This window comes from Pteropus vampyrus, unplaced genomic scaffold (assembly GCF_000151845.1).
Source record: "Pteropus vampyrus isolate Shadow unplaced genomic scaffold, Pvam_2.0 Scaffold593, whole genome shotgun sequence".
NCBI classification, from domain to species: Eukaryota; Metazoa; Chordata; class Mammalia; order Chiroptera; family Pteropodidae; genus Pteropus; species Pteropus vampyrus.
The window spans coordinates 171,163-184,902 of record NW_011889374.1 but is presented as its reverse complement, the minus strand read 5'-3'; the positions used below and the strand labels follow the sequence as shown (position 1 = coordinate 184,902).

At 44.3% G+C, this 13,740-nt stretch overlaps 1 protein-coding gene, 1 long non-coding RNA gene and 1 other non-coding gene across 3 annotated transcripts in view; 2 read left to right on the top strand and 1 right to left on the bottom strand.

The window, feature by feature from the left end:
• Positions 1–344: 344 nt before the first annotated feature.
• ZNF175 (zinc finger protein 175) lies at positions 345–11,931 on the bottom strand. Its single transcript, XM_011384575.2, has 5 exons — positions 11,817–11,931; positions 9,929–10,143; positions 8,843–8,969; positions 8,531–8,605; positions 345–3,122 (listed from the first exon to the last, which is right to left on the bottom strand). The coding sequence occupies exons 2-5, from the start codon at positions 9,998–10,000 to the stop codon at positions 1,288–1,290; spliced, it is 2,109 nt and encodes a 702-aa protein (XP_011382877.1). The 5' UTR covers positions 10,001–10,143; positions 11,817–11,931; the 3' UTR covers positions 345–1,287.
• LOC111733631 lies at positions 7,925–8,043 on the top strand. The gene has a single exon (XR_002778058.1). It is a non-coding gene; the product is annotated as a 5S ribosomal RNA (ribosomal RNA).
• Positions 11,932–12,329: 398 nt separating the features above from the next.
• The window catches only part of LOC105308574, a 4,712-nt gene continuing 3,301 nt past the window's right edge, over positions 12,330–13,740 (top strand). Inside the window, exons 1-2 of the long non-coding RNA XR_897314.2 lie at positions 12,330–12,618; positions 13,094–13,147. This is a non-coding gene — a long non-coding RNA (uncharacterized LOC105308574). The remainder of the gene's footprint in view (positions 12,619–13,093; positions 13,148–13,740) is intronic.

Here is a 13,740-nt window from a genome sequence, read left to right as displayed (position 1 = left end):
AAGGAGGGCTGAATAAATTGCAGCACGTGCATATACCATGCAGCCGTCGAACAGCTGTATCGTAGCGTGAGAACAAGGTGCACAATGTACGATGATTCTATATTTACAAAACAAAGAGGAAGGAGTTTTTACCCAGGTGCATGATTATGAGCATAGTAAAGAGTATGTGTGGATAACAGTTGTTGGCAAAAAGCCAGAGTAGTTTTGGCTTGCAGGCCACATGGTCTTCTGCAAAAAGCCAGAGAGTAGTTTTGGCTTGCAGGCCACATGGTCTTTGCCACAATCACTCAACTCTGCCATTGGAGCCCCAAACCAGCCACAGACAATACATAAACAAATGAATATAAATGTTCCAATAAAACTTTATTAAAAACAAAATGAAACAGGTGGCTGACCAGATTTGGCCAAGGGCCACAGTCTGCTGACTCTTGGTGTATAGGATTAGGAGCCTGCATAAAAATATGAAAGAATCCATAGTAACTAAAAGGTTGACACTGATTATTTATGGAGAGGCTCGCCATAGATGGTGGAGGTGGAAAGAAAAAGAGGGTAGAGCTAAGCTAATCATGAACGAAGAGAAAAACTATACTATGAAGACCAGTATAGTATATACTATAGAGTCACATTTATGCATTTACCAAAAACATACATTCATGTGTCTATGTACATAAACGATTAATTATTGACTGCATTCTCAGGATATCAATATCAATAGCGAATAAATCTGATAAATACGATTAGGTTATTCTTTTAAAAAGTAATCTATCCATGCCTCCTATTATGCAGTGGATTCTGTGGCAAACTCTACAGAACTGAGGGTTTGCGTGTATATGTATATATGTTAATCTGACCATATATACGTACATATATAAATATCATAATATTTTGCAGTCATTCAGTTTGCTGGCACTTTAAAAACATTGATATTCCACATTAAACAGGGTTATCAATATAATTTCCTATAAACTTGCCCATAAATCTGGTAACAATCTGTTTTGAACCACTTTCTATAGAAACACTTTTCTCAGTACTTTTACCAGGGTTTCTTGCCCAGATGAATTTTATAATCCTTAATGAAAGTAGTACAAATATGGACGGTTCCATTCTTGTTTCTTTTCTGAGTAATTTCCCTGACATAAAGTGTGAAACTTTGGGATATGCAATACTTTTCTACAGTTTTTCTGAAGCATGAAATTTTAACATACAATTAAATAACTTATGAGACTTTTTCAAGAAATTCAGAGACTTCGATTTATGGAAATGTAAATGCATAGTAAGTATTGATTTCTAGGTAAAGCCTTTCTGAGAATAACTGCTTTTTAAAGATTTGTCTTTGGTATGAGTTGTTTGGTGTTTGTTAAAATTTGATCTGTTGTTGAAGGCCTTCCCACATTTAGAACAAACATAGGGTCTCTCTCCTGTGTGAATTCGTTGATGCACTTTGAGTTGTGGTTTCTTACTGAAGGATTTCCCGCAGTCACAGCATTCATAAGATTTCCCTCCAATGTGAGTTCTCTGATGTATCATCAACTCTGATTTCTGGATGAAGGCATTCCCACATGTGTAACAGGCAAAAGTTCTCTCTCTAGTGTGAGTCATCTGATGTTTGTGGAAATTTGACCTACCGTTGAAAGCCTTCCCACATTCAGTGCATACATAGGGTTTCTCTCCAGTATGAATCCGCTGATGCTCTGTGAATTGGGACTTGGAAGTGAAGGCTTTCCCACAGTCACTGCATTTGTAAGGCTTCTCTCCAGTGTGAATTCTCTGATGCATGCTGAGTATTGACTTCTGGTTGAAGGCTTTCCCACATTCACGGCATATGTGGTGTCTTTCTCCAGTATGAATTTTCTGGTGTATGTTGAGGTGTGACTTTTGGGTGAAGGTTTTTCCACAGTCACTACATTCATAAGGTTTCTCTCCAGTATGAATTCGATGATGTATATCGAGTTGTGATTTGGAAATGAACGATTTTCCACAGCTGCGGCACCGATAAGGCTTCTCTCCTGTGTGACTTCTTTGATGCACAATCAGGTGTGCCTTCTGGATGAAGGCCTGCCCACATTTAATACACACATAAGACTTCTCCCCTGAGTGGATTCTCTGGTGCAAGCTGAGCGTCGACTTTTGGGTGAAGGCCTTTCCACATTCGTTGCATACGTACTGTCGCTCACCGGTATGAATTTTCTGATGTATAATGAGGGTCGAATTCTGGGAGAAGCCTTTCCCGCATTCACTGCATTTGTAGAGTTTTTCTCTAGTATGAGTTCTTTGATGCCTGAAGAGAGAAAGCATCTGGAAAAAGGCTTTTCCACATTCATGGCATTTATGGAGCTTCTTTCTAGTGTGTGTTTTCTGGTGTGTAAGCAATTGTGACCTCTGAACGAAGACTTTTCCACATTCCTTACATATATAAGGTATGTTACCTGAATGATCTATCAGATGTACATCGAATTTTGGTGGTGGGGTGGAGGCTTTTCTGCATTTGCTGCATTCCTGGAAGTTTTCTACACTATGGAATCTCTGTTGCCTAAGAAGGTGTGATTTCTGGGTGAAGTCCCTCCCACATTCGGTACATTTATCTGGTTTCTCCTGAGTATGAGTTTGATGTTGTGCGAGTGACTGTTTATGGCTGAAGACCTTTGTACATTGATTACCTTCATAGAAGTTCTCTCCTGTATGGACATTCTTGCAGCTAGCATTGGAAGAGATATGGATGAACGGCTGACCAGATTCAACAATCTCATCAGGGTGTTTCGTGGTATTGCTTTGATTTTGATGATTTACTCCTAAGTTAGGCTTCAAACTTTTTGCAAACGAACAATGTTTATGAGGACTTTTTTGTGAAGAAAGAAGGTGGGGCTTCATATGAACGATTTCCCCAGGGTCCTTATACTCACAATCTTTCTCTGTATTCAATTTTTTCTTGTTGAGGAAAGCCCTTTGACATGAAGGTTTATTTTGATTGTGCTGATCTCTCTCTGTACAGTCGGCATCTTTCCACAGTTCTTCTAAAATGGAACACCAAGAACCATCTCTTGTGATTTTGCCCGTCACATCATTATGAAATGCAATTATTTCAGAAATTTCTTGTTGTTGGGTTTCAAGCCCAAACTCCTCTTCTAAAAGGAGAAAAAGATGAAATAGACATGATGAATAGCTAGAGAAGGATAGAGGACAAATCATACGGAGCTGACTGAGATTGACACAGGAAGTAGTTGAGTATGTAACAGAGGTGGTGTTGGCGGTGAGGGGAAACAGTCGCACAGCCCTTAATAAATGTCAGGCACTTATCTATATAGCACTTAGCATTTGCCAGGCAGTGTTATATGTGATGCACACATAAACTCATTTGACCCTCACAACCTATGAGGTAACTGCACTCATTATCCTTGTTTTATATATGAAGAAAAAGAGGCACAGAATGGCCGAATAATCGGTCCAAACCACTTTGCTCATCCGTGGGGAAAATCATATTTGAATGAAGGTAATTTGGCTCCACTTACGTAGGCGGTCTAGATACCCAGACCTAGTGGGATGACTACAGGGTAAAAGATAAAATAGACAAGGGTGTTATATGACATCTGTTAATAGCTAAGTCTCTAAGGAGCTCAGTAAAGGTCTTTGTGAAACTGAACAGAGGAAACCTCATTTAAAATGGAGTAGGAAGGCCAGAAAGAGGCACTCTCACACACTACGACCCGACATCTATTACACACCCCAACAGGAAGAACTATCAATTACAGACCCCAACAGAAAGGAACGTACTTTGCATTCCTGACAAGAAGTGTATCTACTTCACTACCCCAGCAGGAGGAAGGTTGGTTCCCTTCTTGCCTAGCAACAAGCCCGGCCAATGGGAACCCACTCAATTCAGCTCATGAGAAGCCATCACCACCGTGAACTCTTGCTTTCCTCCGATGGACCTTTGATCAAAGCACCGTCTCCCAACTACCTCCTTTTTCTTTATTGAGTAAGATTCCTCTCCTTTGTTTGCTGGACTTGCCTATAGTTTTTTTGCCATAGCAGGCTTGTCCTGAATTGCAATTCTCTGCTATTCCCGAATAAACCAATTTTTACTGGTAAAAATATGTGGCTGCTTTACTTTGAAGGTCATCTTCATTAGCTTTCAGATCTAAATTGTAACTAATCTCCCAGCTTCCTTCCACTTCTTAGAAGTAATACCAAATCCATCAGCCCTATATGTCCTCTAAAACACTGTCAAAGTGTCAATCTTGACAGAGCCAAGGAGTGAAAGAATACCTATGCCCAAACTCAACTCTCCATGAAGCTGAAATTTGTTTTCTTGAGCCTAGCAATACATGTATGTCCCAAGAAAGGTACACCGGAAGACTGAGCAAGCAAACTGTCCCTTAGAACGTTTCACCTTTCTTCCCCAGAAGTTACCTGTGGCCAGGTACATGGCTGCCAAACTACGTAACGGTCACAATTTCCTTTGCAATGAAATGTGAAAGTTGAGACCATTTTTGCTGATGGAATGTGCATACAACATTATATACTGCTTCTGGGCCAGGGTGGTAAACCACGGCTTCTCAATACCCTCCGCTTGCCTTTTCTGCCCAGTAGAACCTGGCTGGGGATGCAATACACAGTCAACCACGCAGATCAACAATATCGTAAAGGATGGTGCAGCAATGACAAAGGAAAAACGGTGGAGTGAATACACAGTCAGGCTTCCTGTAGACCTGCTCTTAAGAACTGTTTATAGGAAAGAAATCATTCTAAAAATTATTATATTTGTCTTTGTTATAACTTTCAGCTTTATGCTACCTAATATACATTTTTTTCTTTTCTTTTTCTTTTTTGCCAAGAAAGGGAGTCACTGATCATCCAGTTTACTAGTATAAAACACAAGTCACAGCAGATTCTCAAAACAAACAAACAAAACCAGTGATAAATTTTACTACTACTTTGTCCCACCAGAGATTTAAATACTAAGTATGATATGACTATCATATATTGTTTCTTCTGTATGTCAGTCACTTAAATAACTGTATTCCAGACCCCTTCTTCTGGTAAAAATCCTCAATCATCTTTTGCTTTTTTTTAATGAAAATAATCTTTATCATTAATTTTGTGTGTGTGTGTGTGTGGCAAAAATACAATATAAAATTTACCATCTGGGGGTGGCTCCATAGTGTAGTAGTTAGCACGTCTGCTTTACATGCAGAAGGTCTTGGGTCCGTGCCCCAGATGGAGCCAAGGACCATACCCAGGGTGCACCAGGCCCAGGGGGCGCGAGGCCCCAGGTGCACACGCACGAGCATGTGGGAGGAGACACCCCGCCTTCAGAGATCCGGTTCTTAAGGGGAAACGGCAACATCCATGGGTCAGGGGTGGAAGTGCGGGGGAGGAGGAATTAAAGCGGGGCAAAAAAAATTTTACCATCTTAACCATTTCTAAGTCTACAGTTCAGTATATTAAGTACATTGACACTGTCGTGCTGCCAATCTCCAGAACCTTTTCATCTTGCAAAACAAACTCCATCCCCATGAAACACAGCTCCCCTCAGTCTCTGGCAATCACCCTTCTACTTCCTGTTTCTCTACGACTACGCGTGATAATATAGGTGGAATCACGCAGTGTTTGTCTTTTTGTGACTGGCTTATTTCACTTATCATAATGTCCTCAAGGGTCATCCATATTATAACATGTCAGAATTTCCTTTCTTTTTAAGGCTGATATAGGTATATACATTTTACTTATCCATTCGTCCATCCATGGACAACTGGGTTGCTTCTACTTCTTGGCTATTGTGAGCAGTGCTCCTATGAGCATGGGTATGAAAAGATCTCTACTTTCAGTTCTCTTAGATATATACCCAGAAACAGAATTGGACCATATGGTATTTCTATGTTTAATTCTTTGACGAATCGCCATCACATTTTTCACAGTGGCCGCACCACTTTACATTCCCACCAACAGTACACAAAGGTTCCAAAGTCTCCACATCCTCATCAACACTCATTATTTTCTGAGTTTTAACAGCGAGCTATTCTAATGGGTTGTGAGGTGATATCGCACTGTGGTTTTGACTTGCGTTTTCTTAATTAGTGATGATGAGCGTCTTATGGGATTGCTGGCCATTTCTATCATTTTTGGAGAAGTAGCTATTCAGTTCCTTTACTTATTTTTTAATTGGGCTCTTTGTTTGTTTCTTTGTTTCATTTTTCACTTATATAGTAATTTTACCCCAACATTGGTTTTCATTTATTCTGAGCATCTTACAGTCTGGATTGCCAGGCATAGATTTGGAACATTTTTAACTTTCACTTCATTTAGATCACAGAACTCTTGCTGAACTTGAAGTTATTCAAATCACTGCCCAAAATGTTCAATATGAAATCTGAGAATTGTGCTGAAAACCTTATTCCTAACTCTCCGACACAGCTTAACAATATTGCTTCAAAAAAGTCCAATTAATTCTCCAATCCAAGCATATACTTCTGTTTTCTATCCCCATTAAGCTTTCTTTGTCTACTCCTTTGTTCCAATTCAAAATTGCTTCATGGGGCATTTATATGCACTGTACCGTTAAAATTACCTCCCAATGTCGCTGCACCTCTAAGGTGACACCATTTTCTCTGACCTTCAAAAGCGGTCACTCTCTATGCCCTCTCCTCCCAGTCAATGCACGTGATGAATGCAAAAAGGCTGACCATTTTAACATCTCATGCTATGACCCACTCAATTCGCTTACAATCTCTGTCCCTTTGAATTTACGTCAGCAGATATTTAAACTATCCTTCTAAAATAGAGCAAAAATTCCTTTCTGCCTGTCTTCAGAAATTCAATGATTTTTATATCCTGAATGGTTTCCTGATGCTTAACACTGATATCATGAAAATTAAGTAGGGAGAGTACAAAATAATCAACAGACCATACGCAGAGAGACTCATCCTACAGACAATGTATACTGTCTCTATATATATATATCACGTATATATCTGTATAGTAGATATTAAAGAATATGCTAAAACAATGAAGTAGACGCTGAGTGATGAAACTATTCGGGTACATTTTTGAACTGGAAATATGTGGCCATGATGATGATGTCACTGAAAAGTGTTAATCCTACATAGTAGGAAATAACTGAATTTTTGCATAACTATTTTGCACTAAAGTCTTCTTTGATAAAAAAAAAAAAAAAAAACAAACAAAATATCAATGTTTATGGTAATAAAATCAGTCAACAGCATCTTGACCACACGCATGAAGGCAATCCACAAATCACTTTAGGGACAGAAAAGGCCAAGACGAGAACACAGAGCTGCTTTATGGTGATACCACTGAGATTAAGAAAAAGGGGCAAATGAATTTTACATGCAAAAAGAGAAAATGGTAGGATCTCTAAAATAATAAACTAGAAGACTAAGCTGGAAGAGCTAAGAAAGACAGAAGGATCTGACAAAATGTATCAGGTAAGAAGAATTTCAGATTTGTGTGATGATTCCAATTTCTGACTTCCCCAAAATAAAGGAAGCGAGTCACCCATGCTGTCCACATGACTCTGGCTACACAGGGTCAAAGAACACAGTTTCGGCTCAGGGCTGGAGGGGCTGATATGGGGATCATCAGAAAAATACCTGAGGCCTAATAATCAGAATAGAAAGGCCCTTTAAGACAATTCCTGTACAAAGGGTTGAGCAGAGGGAAGTATAGAGCCCTGAGCTGCAGACATCAATTAGAAGAAAAAGAAGAAAGAAGATCTGACACAGAAAAGAAAAATCAACGAATTCGGGGAGCAAATAAAAAGGAAAAAAAGCCTTGAGAAAACTCCATGGACACAAAGGTATAAAATAAGACAACAAAGGCAATGTACACATAGAAAACTGCATCAGATAACAGATATGATAAGATTCCGTAACTGTTTAGTTATTAAAAAAATGAAATTAAAACATGAATCTACGGCCATGCCACCCTGAACGAGCCCGATCCCATCTGATCTCGGAAGCTAAGCAGGATCGGGCCTGGTCAGTACTTGGATGGGAGACCACCGAGGAAGACCAGGTGCTGTAGGTATAATAAATAAAAAAAAATAAGGGATTGTAAGCTGACAGGGTCCTTGCAATCTGTGAGGTCAACCAAGGATTGCCTCACCTTAAAAACAAAAACAAAAACATGAAATAGCCCTTTTACTCATAACACGGGCTGTAAATGAGAAGTTTGTAAAGGCTAAGTGTTGGCAAGCAAAGTCTGTAAATGCAAACCCTTGCGCACAGCACGAGGAAGCAAAGACTGTGAAGCTCACATGAAGAGCAATGTAGTTTTCAGTCTGACTGAGTATACTGCTATCCAATGATCAGGCAATCCCACTCCAGGGCACTCACCTCTGAGAAATGTCCCGGCCCCTGAGGGACATCTACAAGATACCGTATAATGGCATCGGTTGTGGACACTAGGAGCAGGAAGCAACCTAAGCGTCCATCACTGTGGGAATGGATCAGGGTGGAAGGTTGAATGATGGTCCCTAATGATATCCACGTCTGCCATGGTAACAGGCTCTCACCTTGACACCTCCGATGTGGGAGTTTGGCCTCCTTTTCCATCCTGAAAATGACCTCTGGGTTGGGAACGTGATACCCTGTTAATGAGAAAGGACATCGGATTTGGACATGGTCTTGAGCTTCAGAGGCCATTCAACGAAGCTTTGCTTCTTTCACTTAGAACGAAATAATACTCAGAGATGCTCAAAAAGAATGAACGATTTAGGACAAACCGAAGACAAACCCATTACAAACTAGAGATGGCCCACTGCGTTCCACAAGGCAGGACAGTCCTCAACAGGGCCCATCCAGATTCCCAGGGCAGGTGTGCTCACCCACGGAGAACAGGTGGCTACAAATCTCCAGCATCACGTCCTGGTACAGGTGTCTTTGGGCAGGGTCCAGCTGCTGCCACTCCTCCCTGCTGAAGTCTATGGTCACATCCTCAAATGACACTGGTCCCTGTAACGACATACTCAGCTCAGTGTGAATTAGTCATCACTGTGAGTGGGAAAGTTACACGGAGAGACCCGTTTTTTATATATATATATATATATATTTTAATAGTGTTGATGTTTCGTTTGAATGTTTTCTATTAAAAAATGTTTCTGTCAGGTTGAGATGATTTTTAAACACTACTGAAGTATGTAACCTCACAATATATTGGTTCGCCATGGTAAAAAGCCGTGCATTTATTATACCGTTTTTAAAAAACAGAACATCTCTGTAATTTGAATGCAAACCTATCACAGGTCAATGATGCACTGTTTATTACTATGGCCACTCACTATTACTTTAAAACACACCAAGTGTTACGAAATACACAGAATAACTTAGACTTTCCGGACATCTTGAGTGTCCCCAAGAATCCTGCTTTCTCGTTCCCAAATATCAAATATTAATACCTGCGGGCAATTTGGAAACACTGTTGTCTGGCATTTTGATTTGTCTTTTAAAACAGGAAATGATACGTGGTCTTTAAGCATGCGCCATCATCCTCTCGCTCGATAAACTACGAGGACGGGGTAGAACCGAGCTAACCCCGCAGAGCAGGGAAGCAGGAGAAGGGTGGGAAGCAGCTGAGAACATGCAAAGGCCCAGTGGTGGATGGCGGATCTTGGCCTGCACTGAGCAGGAGGCAGCTGTCACCTTCCTGTCTGTGGCTAGGGTTCCCACCCGGATCAGGGGCCACCTTTTCTTCTCCTTTGTCCCAGGGTTGACCCCCTTCTCCAACAGTCTTCATCGACCAGTCTGTTCTCTCTATCACACAGAAGGCCAGTGAGTGTGAGGTGACATCAGCCTCCTGTGGTCCGCTCTCAGCGGGAGGAGCTAGACTGTCTGGGGCACAGACAGCGTGGAACCTGCTGCTTCCTGGGTCCGCCCAGAAGTTCAACGACTCTCTCTGGGGCCGCTCTGCGTACCTCACATGATCCAGCCTGTTCCTCTGGACCCGGGACCCGGAGTCTGTGGGGCAAGTTCACATCTGCAGGCATGTCCCCTCCGGGCTTCAACTCTTGGTCTCTCTGCTTTTCCCAGGAGCCCAGAGCTGCGCGGGCATGTGGAGGCTCGGATCAGGGCCGATCGGGGCCTCGAAGGCACGGCTGACACGGGGGCTCTGCGGAGACACCAAGAAGCCCTGGAAGGACAACGACCACGTGGTCACTCATCCGACATTTGCTCCACACAAATATTTCTGAGGGCCCTTAGGTGAAGGTCACTGGGCTAGATACTGTGAAATAAGTCAAGTTCAGGAAAACCCGACTCTAGTTATTAATCGGTGAAAAAGAAAAGACCGTGAGTTTGGACTAAACTTAACGAAGGCTTAATGGCATCTCTGCCACCTTAACCAGGGGAATATGAAGCTACTACCTTTCGCTGTAGCTTCCAGCACCGGGAAGAAGTGACTGACCAGAGGCACTGGGAAACTTACATGACACGAGGCTTATTAGCCTCTGGCACCTGCCTGGCACGCGGTAAACGCGGATAAAAACCAGCAAGCCGCAAGTCAGGTATCGGGTGTCCTGTTTCATTTTCACAAACACTATCAGCTAAAGGGTACAACCATTATTATACCCATTTTGTGGATGAGGAAACCGAGGCTGAGTGCTGTTACATCATTTGCCTTAAGGTCGATCTGCCCGCAAAGGAAATCGGCCCCAAGTCTGCCTCATTCTAAACTGCACACACTATCCCCTCAGCTTCCAGAAACACTACTTCCATGTCCTGCCGCCCCGGGGGAGCCGAGGCTCTGAATCGGCCATGTCTGGTAGGTCGATTCCAAGCTGCTGGACATTTCAGTGGCCATGCATAACGCCCGAGGCATCCCAGCCTTTTCTGACAAAGATAAAAATTTCAACTCACTGTACACGACCTCGCCTTGGCCTGAAAAATCTGCAGACGGCACCGGGGCCGCAGTCACTCATCATGTCTGGCCCTGTCCACAACAAGTTATCCCCACCCCCGCCCATCCAGCTTATCTCCAGAAATCCCCAGTGAGTGACCCAGGCGACTGTCAGAAGGCCATGCAATGCCTCCCACACATGCACACGGCCAGGCTCCTGAAACCATTACTACCCTGACTGCCAATAAATGTCCCAGGAAGTGATTTCCACGGGACCCAAAAGAGTCCCCAGCAACCGGGGTTCAACATAACACACCCCAATAGGAAACCATCACCGATCCGCTCCACTGCCAACCACCGACCCTTCCCACGTCCGCAGGCACCCAAGTTGCGGCCAGCACTGACCCGACCATCCACCTCTGAGGGACCCCAACCTTTGCTACCCAGGAAGCGACGCGGGCACCCTCAGCAGCCCCCATCACTGACCTCCCGGCTTCTAGCCGACGGGTTTCCAGGCACTGCCCTGAGCTCCCCACTCTACCCATTCCCTAGGTCCCCAGTCACTGCCCCCGGCCGGAGCGCGTCACAATGACCCTCGAGGTCCTCGGATCCCCGAAGTCCCTGCTCCCCATCGATCGCCGCCTCCCACAGCCCCCTCCCCCAAGCAGCGGATCACGTCCCCCAAATGTCCCCCAGTAGCACGCACCTCAGGACGCCCTTTCACTGTCTCCAAAGGAGCGAGTTTCACGCGCCGACGACATGAAACCCGATCTTAAAGTACACTCGGAATGTAAGTGACAAAAGCACCGACACGCACCGAGAAACCACAGAACGACTGGAAACTAACGAGCTCATCTTCCAGCTTCCAGGAGAAAACCCCGCTTGGCCCACGGCCCCCCCCCCGTCACTACGACCACCCCGCAGACCGCTCCCCCATCGCTGCCCCTCGCGGAAGCCCCGCCGCTCACACCGCAAACCACCTGGACGTCCCGCGTGCGACAGGCGTGCAGCGACCAGCTGACAACGTAGGCGGAACGGTCGCTCCCGGGTTGGGCGGCGGCGTGCGCATGCTTACGAGAACCTTCGAAGCCGCAGCGTGCCAGTAGTTATCATGGCGTAGTACATAGGGACGCTCCTCCGCGGTTCGCTCTTTCAGGAACCGTCAGGCGCACAACATGGCCGCCCCCATAAGGCTTATGTCACTGGAGGCGGCCATGTTGGACGCACTTCCATTCCGTACAGCCGGGATCGCGTTTGCGATCTCACCGAGTAAGGTCTTGGGGTTGTCCCACGTTGGCAGGCGACCTAATAAATGCCTGCGTATGTGCAGCTCTAGGAGAAACTGGCATTGCATATTTCTAAAAAAAAAAAACATTTCCCTGTATATTCACCCTGATTTAAGCCTCACCCTCAGAATCCGGGTCTCCTGCCCCCTCTTCCTTTCAATGACTCACACTCCAATGAATGAGACGTGTGGGGAACCCGAAGGGTGTTGAGCTCCGCAGACGAACTAGATAGTACTGGGGGCGGCTCCAGGACGCCAGGCTCTGAAGACTGGGAGAGGCTCGGGGGTTGGCCCTCCAGGCTCCAGCTCAGCCTGGCAGGGGGGTCACTGTCAACCGCAAGGAGCAGACACAGGCGTTGGCCCTTCGGGTTTGATAGTGTGGAGCTATTATCCTCCAGATGAGGGAAGAACAAGGGAGAGAAAGCCGCGGAAAGATTCTGGAGCTGACTGCCTGGATTTGAAGCCAGATGTTCAAGTTTGAACAAGTTAGTTAAACTCTCTCTACTTCAATTTCCCGTTTCATAAGGCTGGGAGGGTTAAATAATTAAATTATCACGTGCAAAAGGTTTAAAAGAGTGCCATTACATAATAACAAGCTTTTACATGAGGAATTTAATATATATGGCTATATTTTTGTCCATTCGACAAATATTTATTGGGTTTCTGCGATGTGCTCAAGAAAACATTGCTTAAGATCATTGTTTGCGAAAGTGTTTGAGGATTTCAACATTTTCCCCAAGGACCTTTGGTAATCCTTTGATGTTCCAATTGTTCCGTTTTGAATCATCACGCCATTATTCCTGTTGATGTACTTAGAGTAGAAACGGGTTTAAGTCTTCTGGACCCTCCCAGATCCACGGTTTGGGCACATTTTGCAAACATCCCTTTCATCGTTGATCTCATGAAATCTCGCATCTCTGGAGAGTTTTTTTCAATTGTGCCTGTTATTTCTTTGCATAGTATGCACATCGTGTTGTAGGAGATCTTCTTCATCCCGCAGAGAGACCGAGTGTGGTAGGTATTTGTGATATTGTGATTTAAAATAAGAAATACAGTGTGACACATTTGTTCTTTATCCCCGTCCCCCGCACCCCCCTACACAGAGCTCCCTAAACCTTTGGAATTTCCTAAGTGCTAAGGACTGTAAAGTGTCTTTTGTTATGTTAACGAGCAACTTCGGGATAGAGGGTGAGGGTGGAGGCTGGTTGCCTGGAGAACCATCTCTGCGATTAGAGGGTTGGAACTTTCAGTCCCGCAGCGCCCCTCCCCCACCTCTGGGGAGGAGAGGAGCCGGTGGAATCAGTTGCCCCGGGCCGATGATATAATGAATCACTCCTATGTAGTAATGAAGGTTCCATAAAAATCCAAAAGGACAGGCTTCGGGCATGGCCCGGGTTGGTGAACATGTAGAGACCTGGGAAGATGGCGAGCTCGATGGGGAAGAGCTGGGAAGCCCTGCCCCCTTTTCCCATACCTTGCCCCACACATCTCTTCCACCTGGCTGTTTGAGTCTTAGCACATTCTCCGGCCCCGGAAACTCAAATAATCGGAAGGGAACTTGTGACTTCGTGTAACCACAAGTCAGATGGTTTTCCGCGGGGCAGCTC